General features: G+C 48.4%; 1 protein-coding gene across 1 annotated transcript; it reads right to left on the reverse strand.

Moving 5' to 3' along the window:
- Positions 1–7843: 7843 nt before the first annotated feature.
- Positions 7844–9743, reverse strand: LOC131590211 (olfactory receptor 14J1-like). The gene is made up of 2 exons (XM_058860159.1): positions 9240–9743; positions 7844–9112 (listed from the first exon to the last, which is right to left on the reverse strand). Exon 2 carries the CDS (start codon positions 9087–9089, stop codon positions 8157–8159), a length of 933 nt encoding a protein of 310 aa, XP_058716142.1. The 5' UTR covers positions 9090–9112; positions 9240–9743; the 3' UTR covers positions 7844–8156.
- Positions 9744–19496: the final 9753 nt, after the last annotated feature.

Here is a 19496-nt window from a genome sequence, read left to right on the forward strand (position 1 = left end):
ACGTTCCAATGGCTTTGCTGTAACAGTCGATAGAGAATGTTTGAACTGTCTGCTCAGTTGGGATAACTCCAGTGAACAGATGATGGGGACCCTGCTGCTATCAACACTCAGCGGCTGTGGAAAGAAGGAGCCAAGGCCCAAATTCAAAGGTGAGAAGAAGAGGATTAAAACCACAAGCCAAGACACAGGCATGCTGTAAAAAGGCAGACCCAAGGAGTGGCCATGCTAAACAGTTCCTGGAAAATGTAAAGTAGTTAATGGGAAAGTCTGAATATGCATAAAGTCTATGAATATGCATCAGGTGATGCAATAGAAATGGGATATAAAGGGTGTTTCCAAAACACCAGGGGTGCTCTTGGCAGAGGGCCAAGCACCCGGCCCTTTTAACCCTTTGCTTTATTGTCTTTGTCCCCTTCTGACTTTCTTATTGAACCTTTCAAAATTAACCAGGAAAGTGAATGTCGTTTTTCACTGGTGTCCAGATGGGAAATTGGGACCAAAAAAGGGGAATTTGTCTGGAAAAGGAACAATTTGACCCAAAACTGGGGGTTTGAGCTACAAAAGGGGCAGTTTTGGTGTACAAATGAGAGTTTAGTTTAAGACAAATGAGAGTCTGATGGTAAAAGGTCAACCCAGGTGAGCCAATGGAAGCCAGGAGGGAAATTTGGGGTAAGAAAGGGAGATTTGGGATGAAAAAGGGGATTTGGGGCAAGAATAAAGGGAGTTTGGTCTCAAAAATGGAGAATTTGAGGCCAAAAAAGAGGAATTTGTGTGCCCAGATGTTTTGGCTGTGTCTGGAGGTCTCTCCGTCCCCCAGCTCTGCCACAACAAATCCCAGAGAGACGTCCCAGGAAGGAGCCGCCGCCCGGGGTTTCCAGGCAGTTGCCAGGCAGGGGGAACCCTCAGGAGCACGGGCAGAGGCTTCAGGTGATCTTTCAGCTCTTTGAGAAGCCATTTCTGCTCTGTGATCAGCTCTGTTCAGCCCAGCCAGCTCCCTTCAGGGGTTCCCCTGCCGACGCAGAGCAGAGACGCGAGACCATGTGGCGTTCCACAGAGAGTCTTTAATGCAGGCTCCAGCCAAGGGGGCCGTGATGGGCCGAGCTGAGCTGGGCAAAAGCCGGGGTTTTGATAGGGAAGGGGGGAATCGGGAAGGGCACCAAGGGTCTGGGAGCGGGATGAGATGGCCAGGAGTTAACAGGGAGATAACATGGGCTCCTGAGGCAGGAGGGGCTCCACAGCTCAGTCACCGTCACTCGGCGCTTTTGTCTCATCTTAGGGGACAGATCTCCAGGGCGGGAGCCTGGCAGAGGACTGGGCTTCCTCCACTGCCAGGTGGGAACTTTGGACCACAAAGAGGGAGTTTTGGTGCTGAAAGGGAGAATTTGGGCTTAAAAAGGGGGAATTTGGGCACTCAGGAGGGAAATGTGGACCCAAAAACTAGGCATTTGAGGCTAAAAAATAAGAATTTGGGTGACCAGATGGGAAATGTGGACCCAAAAAGGGGAGTTTGGATTCAGGAAGAGAGGCTTTGGGTGAGAAAAAAAGAAATTTGGGCCCCAAAAAAAGGTAATTTAGGCCTAAAAAAAGGAGAATTTAGGCACCCAGATGTGAAATTTGGAGCCAGAAGGGGAAATTTGGTGTTAAAAGGGAGAATTTTGGCCTAAAAAAAAGGAATTTGGGCGCCCAGATGGGAAATTTGGGCCCAGAAAGGGACTTTGCAACCAAAAAAGGGGAATTTGGACACAAAAAGCAGAATATGGGTCACTTTATTCACCAAAACCAGAAATTTTGGGTGAAAAAAGGAGAATTGGGGTGTCCAAAAAAAATGGAAGTTTGGATCCCAGAAGGCGGAGTTTTTGCGCTGAAAGACAGAATTTGGGCACAGAAAACCAGAATTTAGGTGCTCAGGTGGGAAATTTGGAAGCCAAAAGGGGAATTTGAGTCCAAAATAATGGAAATCAGAACCAAAAAAAGGGAAATTTGGGTGCCCAGATGGGAAATGTGGACCCTGAAGGGGGAATTTGGCTCCCAAAAGGAACATTTTGGCCCAAAACTGGGGGTTTGAGTCACAAAAAGGGGCAGTTTAGATGTAAAAATGGGAGTTTAGATTAAAATAAATGGGAGTCTGATGCTAAAAGGTCAACCCAGGTGAACCAATGGCAGCCAGGGGGGAATTTTGGGGCAAGAAAGGGAGATTTGGGATGAAAAAGAGAAGTTTGGGCCAGAAAAAGGGGTAGATTGTGTCCAAAACAAGGACAGTTTGGTCTCAAAAGTAGGAATTTGGGTCCTCAGGTGGGAAGTTTATACCTGAAATGGGGACTTCTGGCCCAGGAAGGGAGAATTTTGGCCTAAAAAAAGGGGAATTTGCTTGCTCAGATGAGAAATTCGAACCCCAAATGGGAGTTTTGGGGCTGAAAGGCAGAATTTCGGCCTAAAAGGGGGAAATTTGGGATGAAAAAGGGGAGTTTAGGCCAGGAAAAAGGAGTTTGGGTGCAAAAAAGAGAATTTTGGCCTAAAAAAAGGAAAATTTGGGCGCCCCAAATGGGAAGTTTGGACCAAACCAGGAAAATTTGGGATCTAGTGGGAAACTTGGACACAAAAAGCAGAATATGGGTCCAAAAACCAGAAAGTTGGGCTGAAAGGAGGAGAATTGGGGTGCCCATAAAAAGGGAAGTTTGGACCAAGAAGGGGGAGTATTGGCACTGAAAGGCAGAATTTGGGCCTAAAAAAGCAGAATTGGAGTGCTCAGGTGAGACTCTGGGTCCAAAAACGGAAATCTGGGCTCAAAAAAAGGGGAATTTTGGTGCCCAGATGGGAAATGTGGAGCCAGAAAGGGGAATTTGGCTCCCAAAAGGAACAGTTTGGCCCAAAACTGGGAGTTTGAGCAACAAAAAGGGGCAGTTTAGATGTAAAAATGAGAGTATGGATTAAAACAATGGGAGTCTGACACTAAAAGGTCAACCCAGGTGAGCCAATGGCAGTAATTTGTGGCAAAAGGGGGAGATTTGGGATGAAAAAGAGAAATTTGGGCCAGGAAAAAGAGTGTTTTTGTCCAAAAAGTAGAATTTAGGCCAAAAAAGGGCAAAATTGGGCACTCAGGTGAGAAATTTGGGCCCAGAAAGAGGAGTTTGTGTCCAGGAAAGGAGAATTTGGACCCAAAAAAGGGGAATTTGGGCAGCAAAATGCGACAATTGGACCTGAAAAAGGGGGATTTTGGCTCCAAAAGGAACAGTTTGGCCCAAAATGTGGCGTCTGAGCAGCAAAAAGGGGCAGTTTAGATGTAAAAATGAGAGTTTAGATTAAAAGAAATGGGAGTCTAATTCTAAATGGTCAACCTAGGTGAGCCAACAGCAGCCAGGGGGGAAATTTGGGGCAAGAAAGGGAGATTTGGAATGAAAAAGGGGATTTGGGGCCAGAATAAAAGGGAGTTTCTGTCCAAAAAGAGAGAATTTGGGGCTAAAAAGGGAGAATTTGGGTGCCCAGATAGGAAATTTGGACCAAAAAGGGGTAATTTGGAACAAAAAGGGGTAATTTGGAACAAAAAGGTGGAATTTGGGCACTCAGGTGAGAAAATTGGACCGAAAAAGTGGAATTAAAATGAGAAAAAATAGGTATTTGAGTGCCCAGATGGGAAATTTGGACCCAGAAGGGGGAATGTGGTTCCAAAATGGACAGGTCGGCCCAAAACTGGGGGTTTGAGCATCAAAAAGTGTTAGTTTAGACCCAAAAATGAGAGTCTGGATTAAAAAAACAATGGGAGTCTGACATTAAAAGATCAACCCAGGTGAGCCAATGGCAGCCAGGGGGGAAATTTGTGGCAAAAAGGGGAGATTTGGGATGAAAAAGGGGAGTTTGGGGCAGGAAAAAGGAGTTTGGGTCCAAAAAGGGGAATTTTGGCCTAAAAAAGGAAAATTTGTGTGCCCAAATGGGAAGTTTGGACCAAACCAGGGAAATTTGGGATCTAGTGGGAAACTTGGACAAAAAAAGCAGAATATGGGTCCAAAACCCAGAAAGTTGGGCTGAAAATAGGACAATTGGCGTGCCCATAAAAAGGGAAGTTTGGACCCTAAAGGGAGAGTATTGGCACTGAAAGGCAGAATTTGGGCCTAAAAAAGCAGAATTGGGGTGCTCAGGTGAGAAATTTGGACCCAAAAAGGGCAATCTGGGTCCAAAAAATGGAAATTTGGGCTCAAAGAAGGTGAATTTGCGTGCCCAGATGGGAAATGTGGACCCAGAAGGGGAAATTTGGCTCCCAAAAGGAACAGTTTGGCCCAAAACTGGGGGTTTGAGCAACAAAAAGGGGCAGTTTAGATGTTAAAAATGAGAGTTTGGATTAAAACAATGGGAGTCTGATGCTAAAAGATCAACTCAGGTGAGCCAACGGCAGCCAGGGGGGAAATCTGTGGCAAGAAAAGGAGATTTGGGATGAAAAAGGGGATTTGGGGACAGAATAAAAGAAAGTTTGTGTCTAAAAAGGGAGAATTTGGGCCTAAAAAGGCCCAAAAAATTTGGGTGCCCAGGTGGGAAATTTAGACCAAAAAGGGGTAATTTAGAACAAAAAGGTGGAATTTGGGCACTCTGGTGAGAAATTTGGACCCAAAAAGTGGAATTAAAATGAGAAAAAATAGGTATTTGAGTGCCCAGATGGGAAATTTGGACCGAGAAGGGGAAATCTGGCAGTAAAAGGGAGAGTTTTGGCCTAAAAAAGAGGAATTTGGATGCCCAAATGGGAAGGTTGGACCAAAACAGGGCAATTTGGGATCTAGTGGGAAACATGGACACAAAAAGCGGAATATGGGTTCAGTACTCAGAAATATGGACCAAAAAAGGAGAATTGGGGTGTCCAAAAAAAGGGAAGTTTAGACCCAGAAGGGGGAGTTTTGGCGCTGAAAGGCAGAATTTGGGCCAAGAAAAGGTTGACTCGAAGCTCCCGGAGTGGCCCGGCTGGCTCAGTGATGAGGTTTCTCTTCACTCTGGTTTCCAGCCAGCACATGATTGTGGGGTTCACTGATTTTCTTCAGGAATTCGAGTCTTAGCAAGCGAGTAAAGAAATCAGGGGGGGACTCTCTCCCTGGTTTGCATTCCACAGTTTATTTCTGTGAAGGGGAATCCAAAGGGCGAAAGACAAAGGATTTGGGGTCTGGGGGTCTCTTTTAACAGGGTTTCTCGGAGGGAGGGAACATCAGAGAGAGAAACAATTCTTTTTCTCAGCTAGTACATCTTACAAACTTTCTACAAATCAAGGTTACACACACCAAGATAAGAAATAACAGACAGCAACTTCTTCAAATGCCCACCAAGGTGTAGGAGTATTCTCCAGAGAGGGGCAGAGGGGGAGAGAGGGGGGCTTGGTTTCCTGGCAGCACAGGGGGGAAAGAAAGGGAAGGTAAGAATGCCCTCTCAGCTTCCACAGCTCAGAGGCATTCTGGGACAGGAAAAACAGAGTTACAAACTCCCGGGTTGGAAAGAAGGGTCTTTCTGCTGTCACCCCCGCGCTTTCCCGGCCTAGCGAAACTTCCAGCAGCTGGAAATGCCAGCAGGGTCTTCTCTTTACTCTATCCGGCCTCTCGCCCTGGAGCTGAGGAGAAAAACTTCAGTGACCATGGGAACCTGACTTCAGGTAAGCAATAGGAGAAAGAGAAGTGTGGGGGGGAATCACAACTAAAATAGGGGAAAAGATCCATTTCAAGCTATCAGCTACTAGCAGAAACTAACTTAACAACATTCTAACAACTTTACCACAACAAAAGGTGAATTTGGGTGCCCAGATGGGAAATGTGGACCCAAAAGGGAAAATTTGGCTCCTAAAAGGAACAGTTTGGCCCAAAACTGGGGGTTTGAGTGGCAAAAAGGAGCAGTTTAGATGTAAAAATGAGAGTTTGGATTAAAACAATGGGAGTCTGATGCTAAAAGGTGAACCCAGGTGAGCCAGCGGCAGCCAGGGGGGAAATTTGGGGCAAGACAAGGAGATTTAGGATGACAAAGGGGATTTGGGGCCAGAATAAAAGGGAGTTTGTGTCCAAAAGTGGGAATTTTGAGCCCCAAAAATAGGAATTTGGGTCTTCAGGTGGAAAGTTTGTACCTGAACTGAGGACTTTTGGGACAGGAAGAGAGAATTTGGGCCTAAAATTGGGGAATTTGGGCACTCAGGTAGGGTATTTGGACTGAAAAAGAAGAATTTGGGGCCAAAAATGGGGACTTGGGTCCCAATAAAGGGGAATTTGTGTGCCCAGATGGGAAATTTGGAGCCAGAAGGGGGAATTTGCCTCCCAAAATGGACAGTTTGGCCCAAAACTGGGGGTTTGAGCCACAAAAAGTGTTTGTTTAGACCCAAAAAGGAGATTTTGTTTTAAAAATATATTAAAGTCTGATTCTAAAAGGTCAACTCCGGTGAGCCAATGGCAGCCAGGGGGGAAATTTGTGGCAAAAAGCGGAGGTTTGGGATGAAAATGGGATTTTGGGCCCAGAAAAAAGGGGGAAATCAGGTCCAAAAGTGAGAATTTGGGCTCAAAAGTGGGAATTTGGGGCCAAAAAAGAATATTTTCGGCACTCAAGTGGGACATTTGGACCCAAAAAGGAGAATTTGAGCACTCAGGTGGAAAATTTGGATGCCAAAAGGGGACTGGGTACAAAACCCAGAAATTTGGACCAAAAAAAAGGAATTTGGGTGCCCCGATGGGAAATGTGGACTCAGAAGGGGGAATTTGGCTCCCAAATGGAACAGTTTGGCCCAAAACTGGGGGTTTGAACAACAAAAAGTGGCAATTTGGACCTTAAAGTGAGAGTTTGGATTAAAACAAAGGGGAGTCTCCTGCCTAAAAGGGGAGTTAGGCAAAAAATAAAAGAACAGTTTGGTCCCAAAAGAGGGATTTGGAGCCAAAAAGGTTCATTTTGTGTCTAAGAAAAAGGGAATTTGGGGCCAAAATGGGGAGTAATGAAACCAGGAGCTTGTCATTAACTCATGCTAATGAAAGTGAGGACATGATTCTAACTTGGATCAGCCCCACGCTGGATTTGGGGCTGAGCCCAGGAGCCTCAGGCACTGAGAGAAGGGTGAAGAAGCTGCTCCAGGAGTCCAAAGGCAAAGTCCAAGTCCCTTGGAGCATCAGTGGCCCCAGTGAGGGCAGGGAGTGGCAAAGGCTCCCCAGGGAGTGGGGAGAGCAGATCCTGGAGGCCAGGACTGCAGGGAGCCAAAGGCTGTGAGCAGGAACTGCAATGCTGAGCAAGCCCTGGCTGGCTGGAGGCAGCAGAAAGGCCAAGCCCTGAGCCCAGGCCTGGCACAGCAGGGCCTGTCCCTCACGGGGGGCTCGGGGCTGTTTGTGGGGCAGGGGGATGTGAGGGGCAGCAAGGACAAATGCCATCAACCTGTGGGACCCTGCAGATCCTCATGGAACCAAGGGCCAGCGGGAGCCAGCAGGGCCTGACGGAAACAAGAGGCCACTGGGAGCCTGCGGGGCTGCAACAGCCACAACACTCCAATGATGGCGGCAACCAAAGGCTCCTTGACTTGCCTTTGGTGCACGGGACAAACCCCCAGCAGATATTCTCAAGGGACACAGAGGCAAAGAATATTCTTAGTTGCAAGGGACCCCCAAGGACCAGCAATTCCAGCTGTCAAGTGAATGGCCCACACAGGGATTGAAGCCACAGCCTCGCTGATATCAGCACCATGCTCTGACCAACGGAGCTCAGAGGTGAAAACCACACAGAATTTTACTGGCAAAATACAGAGAACCAAGGAACTTGGGAAAAGCATTTAATAAAACATCCAGCTGAACATAAAACACTTTCCACAGCAGTAACTGCATTAAGTTAGCCCATTTAACCTGCAAACCTTTAACCCTTGAGGTGTTAAGGTATCCAAAATCATTCACTGCAGAGCCAGAGAAGTAGTGAGGAATGATCCTGAACACACAGGTCAGGGCAGGCACTTGTTTTTATTTAAATACATAGGGAACAGACCTCTTGCAGGTCTTTGTGTTTCAAAAGAAAGGTAGATATTCATGTAGAAATACAAAAAGTAATACTACAGTATTTGTAAAAAACACAACAACAGTAGCAAAAGTTACCGATGAATAAATGCACAAACAGGGAACAATAAGGCTGAGTTTCCAAGGAGTTACATTCAAAAGGCTCTGCAGCACAAATGAGAGAGTTTAATACTTCAGAAAATACAGAGTCATCAATTTTCTCAGGGCAGCCTTGAGCTCCTGGTTCCTCAGGCTGTAGATGAGGCGGTTCAGGGCTGGAGACACCACCGAGTACAGAACTGACACTGCCAGATCCAGGGATGGGGAGGAGATGGAGGGGGGCTTCAGGTGGGCAAAGACTGCAGTGCTGAGGAACAGGGAGAGCACGGCCAGGTGAGGGAGGCAGGTGGAAAAGGCTTTGTGCCGTCCCTGCTCAGAGGGGATCCTCAGCACAGCCCTGAAGATCTGCACATAGGAGAAAACAATGAACACAAAACAGCCAAAAGCTAAAGAGGCACCAACAGCACTGATCCCAAGTTCCCTGAGGTGGGTTTTGGAGCAGGAGAGCTTGAGGATGTGTGGGATTTCACAGAAGAACTGGCCCAGGGCATTGCCCTGGCACAGGGGCAGGGAAAATGTATTGGCTGTGTGCAGCAGAGCATTGAGAAAGCCACTGGCCCAGGCAGCTGCTGCCATGTGGGCACAAGCTCTGCTGCCCAGGAGGGTCCCGTAGTGCAGGGGTTTGCAGATGGACACGTAGCGGTCGTAGCACATGATGGTCAGGAGAGAAACCTCTGTTGAAATGAAAAAGACAAACAGAAACAGCTGTGCAGCACATCCTGAGTAGGAGATTTCTCTGGTGTCCCAGAGGGAATTGTGCATGGCTTTGGGCACAGTGGTGCAGATGCAGCCCAGGTCAGTGAGGGCCAGGTTGAGCAGGAAGAAGAACATGGGGCTGTGCAGGTGGTGGCCGCAGGCTATGGCACTGATGATGAGGGTGTTGCCCAGGAGGGCAGCCAGGGAGATGCCCAGGAAGAGGCAGAAGTGCAGGAGCTGCAGCTGCCGCGTGTCTGCCAGTGCCAGCAGGAGAAAGTGGCTGAAGGAGCTGCTGTTGGACATTTGCTGCCTAAGGAAATTTTTATCTGTGAAGGAGGAAAACACAGGACAGAGTCGGGCCACAGTTCTATGAGGAAAAAATACTGCCTATCTTATAGCAGTTTAACATTCAGGGTCTCTCTTTTTACAAACACTTCTCTGCATTCCTCTCACCTGGGCTCTGGGATTTGCAGGCACTGAGAGCAGGGACTCACAAATGGGCTCTGAAGGATTCCTTCTTCTTGTGCAGTGAGAGGCAAACAAGAACACTGGCTGATCTCCAATTAACTGAAGTCGTGATACACCAAAAAGCTGTTCAGATTTCCTGTTGGCAATTTGCTCATCTGAAGAACTGTGCTGAGGGAATTCCTTGTATTTGTTCATCCAGTCACACCTGCCACAGTTAGGAGAGGTTGTGGGTGTTTGAAATGCCTGACATTTCTAATGCACTGCAGGTGAAATGGTGTGGGTGTGAGAGGCAGAGGGATGGTCTCAGTGCAGGGACAAGAGAGCAGCTCTGCCCATCAGGGCTGTTCTCACTGCTCCTTGCTGGCAGCTTAGAGCTGAAGGAAAGGTACCCAGAGGAGTTCCCTAGAGAGAAACAGGGCACTGCTGAGAGCAGAGGGCTCTGGCTTCAGAGAGCACAGTGACAGAGCCCTCACCTTCTCTCAGGGTGTCTCTTTAGGATCTCAGCTGTCTCCTGCCAGGCTGGGGCACAGAGGGATCATTGCAGCTGCCCAGTTGCAGCTGCCCAGCAGTGTTTCCCTGGCCCTAGCACTGAGCTGTCCCCTGCACGGGGATCCCAGGCAGCCCAGAGACACTACAGGAGAGCTGTGCCCTTCTGGAGGGCACCCTGCAGCCCTGCAGGACAGCCAGGGAATCAGCTGAATGGCCCCTGAATGGCGAGAGCTGGGCACTCTGCTCCCACAAACACATCTCCACAGCAGCATCCAAAGGCTCCCTGCCTGGACAGGCACCTGCCACCCCCAAACCCCTGCACTGCCTCAGCAAACCCAATGGTGGCAACAAGGACGGCACAGGCACCTGGGGATGGCAGGGAAATGCCACAATGCTGCTGCCAGGGGAGGAGGGACACAGAGACTGATGGAAATCAGGGGCTTCTCCTTCCCCAGGCTCCAGCTGCTGCAGGGGCAACGCACACCTGAGCCCCCGTGGGCTGAGGGCAGGGGCTCTGCTTAGGCTGGGAAAGGAGCCCGGGCAGGAATTGCTGGGGGAAGGTGTCTGAGGCACAGGGACAGCAGGGAGGTGCCCACATCCCCCTGGCCAGCATCTCTGGCAGCAGCTCCCTGTCCCTCCCTGCCCGTGTCTCTGCTGAGTGGGGCTGTTCCTGCCAGCAGCGTCTCCCCGTGCCCAGCTCCGCTCCCTGCCAGGGCTCACAGAGTCCATCCCCACCCCACGGCCCCGGGACAGCTCTGCCTGTGCAGGGACCTGTCCTGTGCCTCTCAGGGAGCAGCAGGGAAGCCCCGCTCTGGAGCTTGTTCTGCTCCACACCAAAACATCCAGGAGAGCCACCCTGACAGGTCCTGCCAGTGCTGGCATTGTCACAGACACTCCCAGGAACTCACCTGCATTGCTCTGCAGCCAGACTCACCGTGTCCAGGGGCTGTGCAGATTTCTCCCCTGATGGGATCTCTCCTGTTCCCCCACCCCAGGCTACCTTGAACCTCTTTCTCACTCCTGCTGCCTGCCCTTTCTGCCTGCAGGTACTGCCCTGCCTGCCCTGTGCCCACCTGCTCTGCACCAGAGGAACTGGGAGAGTCCATCCAGAAGATCATGGAAACTGTGGGATGTGCCAGCCTTAGGAGAAGCCTCCAGGAATGGAAGTTTAGCTTTGCTATAGCCAGAGAATTATTCCTTCAAACACTGTGAAGATTTCTCCCTTAGCAAGAGCTCAGTCACCCTCCCAGCCCAGGCTGCCTCTCATCTCTCTGTGCCCTGTGCTGTGCCCGGGGTGGCTGCAGGCAGTGCCCCAGCCCTGCTGGGCTGTGCCCAGGAGCCGCTCCGGGCCAGAGCTGTCTCTCTGCAGCGCTGCCCTTGCCAGGAGCTGCCTCTGTGCCAGGAGCCCAGCCCAGCTGAACAGCACAGACACAGCACAAGGACTTCTCTTGTGGGCTGGGCGCTGAGTCCCTGAACATCAGTCCCCAAGAGGGAGCTGAAGAAACCTCTCAAGAATTGAAAGTCACAGTCCATCTCCAAAGTTTCTTGAAGTTTTAATGGGTCCCACTGAGGGACACGACTGGGAAAGTGTCCCCAGGTTCCAGGGAGAGCAGAACACTGCAGGCACTGATGACAGGTGGGGACAAGCAAGGGAAAGGTGTCTGTGGTGCTGAGCAAAGCTGGATATGTTTCAGGAGTGCCAAGGGCCAAGGGCTGAGCCCCAGCCCCTGGCAAGGCAGATGCTGTCCCTCCCTCATTGCTCAGGGCTCTTCCTGGGCCACTGGCATGTGGGGATGTGCAATGCCAAGGGCAGCACCATGGGGCGGCCCCTGCCAGGCTGCTGAGCAGGGACAAGGAGGCAATGAGGCCCCAGGGCTGCAAGGGTCACTTGTCTCCTCCTCATGGCTCAGGCCCAGGGCCAGCAGCCATGGCCAAAGGGCTGCACAAGTTGCCTCTGGCAGGGCCTTGCAGCTGCTGCCCATCCCTGTGCCCTCTCCAGCCCAGGCTGCCCTACGGTGTCCATGCCCTGCGCCTCTGGCCCTGCAGGCTGTCGTCATCCCCCGGCTGCCCCAGCTCGCTGGGCCCTTCCTTTGCTGACAGCTCTGCGTCCTGCCTGCCTCTGCCTGGCCACACAAAGCCTTGGGCTGCTCCACACTCCTTCTGGGGGACGTGTTGCACCACAGCCCTGCCCTGGGAAACAAATTCCTCTCTTTTGGGTCCTGTCTAGACCTCCCCAGGAGATCTGGGTGGCATTATTCCTTTCTCAGGCTGTTTCATATAATCAAGAAGAGCTCCACCATCTCTGAAGCCACCCTTCAAGCCCTCTCAGGCTACTCCAGCCCTCAGTCTTCACACCACTGAGCCCAGGGCCCTCTATCTCTATGGGTCATGTGCTTGAGGCCTCCTGATCTGATCTTGTGAGATTTTTGTGTCCTTTCAAGGTCTTTTCAGATTGAAACATTGTGGTCATGGTCCAAGAAAAATTGAAATCTTTTGCAGGCCTGTAGTGGCAGAGGAAGGGTCATAGCCTTTAAAATGGTCAAGGATAAATTCAGATTTGAAAGAAGAAATATTTTACGATGAGGTTGACAAGATGGAAACAGGTTGTCCATGGGAGTGGATGTCCCATCCCAAGAAGTGTTCCAGGTCAGGAGCTTTGACCATCTGTTCCAGTGGTAGCTGTGCCTTCCCACAGCAAGGGGGCTGCAGTAGATGATATTTTAGGGCCACTACAATTTATAAAACAAATGATAAAAAATTACTTCAAGCAAAGTTCTGCCACCTCCTCATTAAAGACTCCCCAAGGGGCTCAGTGGTGGAGCTTTCCTGCATGACCTTGCCAGCTGAGCATGGGGGACTCTGCCTCAGGGTCTGAGATTCATGATGGAAATCCACAAAGGGCATTTGGGGAATGTGCAAGATTTCCCATGGGATGTCTAAGAAAGGAGCCCAGGAAGGGAAATACTGGGCGATTGTCATGATTCACAAGGTGGGATTCGTGATGTGGTTCTTTTAGTCGGTCTTAGAGTACAAAAGATTATCAGCAAACCAAGGACTTAAACAGCAAAACACACTTTATTGAGTGCTCATCAACACTAATATGTGATAGAGGGAAAAGAGGAGAAAGCAAAGCATAAGGAAAAGAGAGTAAGGGGATTATAGCTACCAATGTCGAAGTCCGCTCAGCCATCAAATGATGCAGAGTCTTCTGTCCGTTGGGGAGATCTCAAAGGAAGGTAAATTCGGGGTGTGATTTTATAGTCTTTTACAAAATGAGGGGCACAGGGCTAAAACCAGAGGAGATTGATGATCATTGTGATGAATTCCATTGCACCAGGGGCAGGTGTAGGGTGCAGAGCAAACCACGTCTTGCAAGTCATTGCTCACCAGCAGGAACGAGGGCAGTGTACCGTGTAACCACCTGCAAACAATCACTCAGCAAACATCCACCTCAGCTAGGCCCAAACCCCCAAACCAAGTCCCTTGTGATATTCAGGGTCTCAGTCTCTGTCCTTGAGACGGTTGTGAGACAGATGAGGGAATCTTCAGACCGTCTCTTACAAGGATCAAGGTGTTTTGCTGAAAGTTGATGGTCAGTGCCCATCCCTGGCCATGGCTTACAGCTGATGCCCACAGGCTGTGGCATTTTCCTAAAGCCTCCATTGCCAAGAAGCCTGTGGGACAAGGGAGCTCCCTCTGCTCTGGGTACCGAGGGAGCTCCAAGTGCCAGGTACTGGAGTGGGGAGCAGAAATCATCAGGGCCTGTGTCCTTTGGGGGCCCAGGTACTGGTGAGACTGGTGTGTGAGCACACTGCACTGGTGTGTGTGGGGCTGGCTGTAACCACCAGGGAACATCAAACAGAGCAAGCAGCGAGCAGCAGAGGCCTGGGAGCCGCTGTGTGAGATCAGCTCCTGCAGGGATCCACATGGTCTGGGTGTCTGTGCAGCTCTGCATCTCCTCCTGCCACAGCAGAGCACACAAACAGCCTATCCCTGGGTCCCTTCTCCACTGACTGCGCTTTGGCCTGGCCTGGAAACCTCCCGAGGTCCCTCCCAGGAGGAGTCCCTGTGCATTTCCCTCCCCCATGGCTCTGCCCTTGCTGATCCAGCAGCTGTGGGGCAGCAGAGCTGGGGCACTGCAGGGACAGGGCTGCCTCTGACAGGGCTCTTGTGCTTTAGGAATGGTGCTCTCCAATTCACCACTCCCACTAAAAACATCACGTGTCTCCCCAGATTTATATTACCACTGTTATAGATACATATTATAATATTGGCTTTTCACAAGGATGAAGATGAATGCTCTATGTATCACGTTCCAATGGCTTTGCTGTAACAGTCGATAGAGGATGTTTGAACTGTCTGCTCAGTTGGGATAACTCCAGTGAACAGATGATGGGGACCCTGCTGCTATCAACACTCAGCGGCTGTGGAAAGAAGGAGCCAAGGCCCAAATTCAAAGGTGAGAAGAAGAGGATTAAAACCACAAGGCAAGACACAGGCATGCTTTAAAAAGGCAGACCCAAGGAGTGGCCATGCTAAACAGTTCCTGGAAAATGTAAAGTAGTTAAGGGAAAAGTTTCAATATACATAAAGTCTGTGAATATGCATCAGGTTGTGTTGCACTGTACTAGGAACAGCAAAGCACGACAGGGACTCTCTTCTGGGTAGCACAAGAGAGCCAGTTTTATTGTTCCAGATCTTCTTTTATAGACAGGTCTGAGAAGGTCCAAGGGGTAAAACTCTCATTGGTCATTAAACCAACACATCACCATCACTGGACAATTAGGAACAACACCCCTTGACTGTTTCTTGCAAGGAAACAACAAGGATCCAAACAACACCTGCCAAGGTTGTTTTCCTTCCCCAAGGACTGTTTGGATTCCTCCTTATGATTTCTCAGGCCGGAGTGAGAACTTTGTGTGACTCAGTTTCACACAGGCTCAAGCTAATGCCTGAAGCCTCAAAATCTCTTCTTTGACCACTGTCAGTTCCCATCAAGTTGATGCAATAGAAATGGGATATAAAGGGTGTTTCCAGAACACCAGGGGTGCTCTTGGCACAGTGCAAAGCACCCAGCCCTTTTAACCCTTTCCTTTACTGTCTTTGTCACTTTCTGTCTTTCCTGTTAAACCTTTCAAAATTGACCAGCAAAGTGAACGTCGTCTTTCCCAGTGGTCCAGTTCTGTATCAAAGAATGCCCTCAAATGGCAGCTTTCAAGAAAATGTCCTAGGTTGATGTTTCCCGTGCTGGTGACACTCTTTTAAACACAGCCTGCTGCCCTAGCTCTCTGCTGCTGTTCCATGGACAGAGGTTGTTGTCTCTTACCCCTTCCCATGGGCAGGCCGCTGTTCAGCCATCTCCAGGACAGCAGGGCCTCATCCCACGTCACTGGGACCTGGGAAGGCAAAACCCAGCACTCCAAATGTCCCCCCTCCTCCTTCTTCCCACACATTTGGCCCTGGCACTGGGGTTTGCTGCAGGTTGCTGCAGGAAAAGGAGACCCCTGTGACACTTTGGGGCACGTGAAACCAAGGCAACCCTTGTTTCCTTGAAACACTGTGGGGCCTGATGGAACTGAGGCTCCATTGTGACACAGCAGGGCCGCCTGGAGCCAAGGTGTAATTTCCCTTTCTTTGCCTCCTTTGGGCTCAATTCTCTGTGGATACAACTTTTCTCTGGTCTCTCAGCCTCCTTTGGGCTGAATTCTTCTGGGATCCTCCCTCGTGGGGAGTCCCACTTATCTCAATCTTCATTATTTGAAGTAAACTCTCGAGCTCGTTAGAATCTTGTTTCTCGTGTTTATTGCAGGATCCTTACAAAACTTAACAGGTTTCTTCAGGCTGGTTACAAGGTTAATCTTTGTAATTTGGTACATTTCTTTCTTCTGATGGTACAAACAAGGCCTTGTGGCACACTTCATGTCTGATACACAAAATGGCTCCGAATTACGCAGCTCTTTTATCTTTATACTTATTTTTATCCAATTAACTATAGACACGTATATTATTTTTCTTAATGACCCAATGACCCATCACCTTTGTGATGCACTGCGGCATTTTCTATCCAATCCCTTACTACTACCCAAAAACCTCTAGGAGAAGAACATGAAGAAGAAAGAAGAAGGACAAGAGACAACACCCTAAATCCTCCATCTTGTCTCCTGTTCTCTAAACTACTTTTTCACTCAGTGATTTAAGAAACTTTCTAATCTACACACTTACACTTTTCCTATCTAGCTTTATCATTTGTTTTCATGTATCACCATGAAAACATGCTCATGAATTTCATGTCATATGAAATTCAGTGTTTCTTTGAATCCTAGAACTAAGTATTAGAAACAAGGGCACACACTCTGTATCTCAGGCTCCAACAAGTCCTAAGTTTGTTCCATAACCACCAATTCACTTTGTCTGCTTCCATTCTACTACTGCTTGCAGTGTTCCATACTTCTGGATCTGTTTCATTTTCAGAGCCTTCCCACTTAATGCACCAAGGGGTATCTGCCATATATTGGAATTTCTGAAGCACGCTCACTGACCATGCACTGTCCCAAGCTTCAGCCCAATCTTTTCTGTCCTGTCTTTCATACTTCCATTTTGACACTGGAATCTTTTCTTTAATAACCTTTGCTATCTTTTCATAACACTATCCATAATTCCCTAATCTCCCATACCAGCCTAGTTTTGGTTCATACTTTCCTCCATTTTCATGACAATCCCATAGAGATGAATACTTTGGCTTCACAGCATTTTCAAACACTGTCTTCTTTTGGTACTCGTAATCTATTTGCAATACACAGCTCACATTTTCACTTTTATTCTTTTGTATTTCAGGTAATTTTGATGTTATAATTCCCCAACTTATTGGGTCTCCTGCTGCCTTTGGTATTGGCAGACAGGCAGTTATTTTGCTGGTGTTTTGCATGTTGGCAAAATCTTTAATTAATCCAATCACCACATTTTCTGCCTGGATTGTATTAGAGACTTTTATCACTTGTGTTTCTGGCTGCACCCCCACATCCCTCTTCATTCTAAAATGAAGAGTTGTCAGCTGATCCTTTTGCATTTCACATCTCAAGGTAACATTGATTCCAACTGATGGCACTAAAGGCCATAAAATAATCACCATTACAGTCACTAGCAACCTAGACATTTGAAACAATCAAACCCGCTTTATCTGCAGCTCTGTTGGCCCTACAGTTTGTGCAGTGCACAGTGCAGGGGAAACCTTCTTCACTCTGGTGTAATGTATGCAGGGATGCAGTCCAGCTCCTTTGACTGCTGTCAAGGTAGTTAACAGTACCTGATAGGGTCCATTCCATCTTTCTTTTAATGCTTCTTCCTTCCAGCTTTTACCGTACACTTCATCTCCCGGGGGGATGTCATGAACTGGATTCTCAAGAGTCAGCGGCCTATTCCACACAAGGGTGCTCCAAAGTCAAGCTAGAGCTTTTCCAAGAGACAGAACATAATTCTACACCTCTTGCTTCCCTGTAACATGTACATTTGGATTAGGTTGAGGGGATTCCTATGGTTTCCCATACAATATCTCATAAGGACTGACTGACATCCCGCTTCTAGGCTTTATCCGAATCCTCAGCAGTGCTATTGGTAAAGCTTGTGGCCACTGCAATTTAGCTTCTTGGCATATTTTGCTGATTTGCCACTTCAAGGTCTGATTCATCCTCTCTACCTGTCCACTGGATTGGGGTCTCCATGGTGTATGGAGATCCCAAGCTATTCCCAGCAAACCTACTCACCTCTCCCACTACTGTGGCTATGAAATGTGGGCCCCTATCTGATGATATTCCTAGAGGCACCCCAAATCTTGGAATGATTTCTTGCAGTAACCACTTGACTGTCTCCTTTGCTTGATTTGTGCAACAGGGAAGAGCTTCTGGCCATCCTGAAAATGTGTCAGCCCTTACCAATAGATATTTGTATCCTCGAGTTCTTGGTAATTCTACAAAATCTTCTTGCCAATAATCTCCTGGTTCTACTTTTACCCCAATTTTCCCCAGTTGTGCCTGTTGTCTAGCCACTGGATTGTTCTTCAAGCAAATTTCACATTTTGACATTACTGATTTTGCCATTGTTAACATCTGTACTGAAATTAAATTTAGTTTGAACAATTTCACCAGTGCCTCTGCACCCCAATGACAATCGTTCTGTTTAATTTGTAGAACTTCTCTCATTATCAAGGGGGTACCACTACTTGTCCTTGTGTAGTCACCTACCAGCCTTCTGAATTCTTCTGTGCATTCAGTGAGCGTCTCAGTTTCTCATCCTCTATTGAATATTTTGGTTCTGGAGGTAAATTGAATTGAGATACATTAGTTTTTAAAGGTATCAATGCCATTGCAGTTTGCACTTCTCGAGCAGCTTGTCGGGCTGTCCAGTCTGTTTTCCGATTTCCCTCATGAATTTTGGAGCTTCCAAAAGATTGGTGAGCTTTGCAGTGCATGATTGCTACTTGCTCAGGCTTTTGTACTGCTTTTATTAATTGCAGGACTGCATCTTGATGTTTAATGTGTGTGCCTTGAGAAGACAGCAGTCCTCTTTCTTTCCACAGTGCCCCATGTACATGCACCACTCCAAAAGCATATTTTGAATCAGTCCAGATATTTACTTTCTTCCCTTCACTCAGCTCTAATGCTCTGGTTAAAGCAGCCAGTTCTGCTCGTTGGGCAGATGTGTTTGCTGGCAAGGCTTTGCCTCCACCACTGCACCTGTTGTTGTTACTGCATATCCAGGGTATCTGGTCCCGTTCTCCACAAAAGTGCTTCCACCTGTAAACAGCTCCCAGTCTGCCTGTTCCAGTGGGACATCTTTCAGCTCTAGCTGAACAGGTGTGTTCTATCACTTCCACACAATCGTGTTCCAATGGGCCTTCTTCAGTTGTGGTACCTAGGAACAAAGCTGGATTCAAGAGGTCAGTTGTCTTTAGTGTGACATCATCCTGCTCAGTCAGGATTACCTGGAATTTCATCATCCTGCTTGGAGATAGCCAATGGCTCCCCTTTTGTTCTAAAACAGTGGTCACCATGTGTGGCACATAGACATCTATGTGTCTACCCATCGTGAGTTTCCTAGTTTCTTGTGTCAGCATCACGGTGGCTGCAACTGCCCACAGGCATGAAGGCCATCCAGCACTCACGTGGTCAAGTTGTTTGGAGAAGTAGCTTACCAGCCTTTTCCAGCTTCCCAAACCTTGGGTCAGCACTCCCAGTGCTGGGTGTGATCTTTCATGCACAAAGAGCTGAAAATCTTTGGATAGGTCAGGCAATCCTAATGCTGGAGCTGTTGTCAATGCCTCCTTCTGTTTGAGGAAGGTCTCCTTCTGTGGTTTGCCCCAGGTAAATGGCTGTGTCTTGTGGGCTTCATTCAGGGGTTTTGCAATTAGTCCATAGTCCATGATCCACAGGTGGCACCATCCGGCCATCCCGAGGAAGACTCGCAGCTCATGCAGGTTCTGGGGTTCTGGAATAGCACAAATAGCTTGAATATGATCAGTACCGAGCTTACATTGCCCTTGTGAGATTTCACATCTCAGGTAAATCACAGTCTGCTGGGCAATTTGTGCCTTCTCTTCAGACACCTTATATCCTCTCATTCCCAGCTGATTTAAAATTTCAATTGTTACCTTTATGCAGGTTGTCTTTTCCTCTGTAGCTATCAGTATATCATCAACATACTGTAACAGCAGGTATTGCTCCCTTGCAACTTGCCCATTCTCAGTCCAAATCTCCAGCT

Source organism: Poecile atricapillus, chromosome 32 (assembly GCF_030490865.1).
Source record: "Poecile atricapillus isolate bPoeAtr1 chromosome 32, bPoeAtr1.hap1, whole genome shotgun sequence".
NCBI classification, from domain to species: domain Eukaryota; kingdom Metazoa; phylum Chordata; class Aves; order Passeriformes; family Paridae; genus Poecile; species Poecile atricapillus.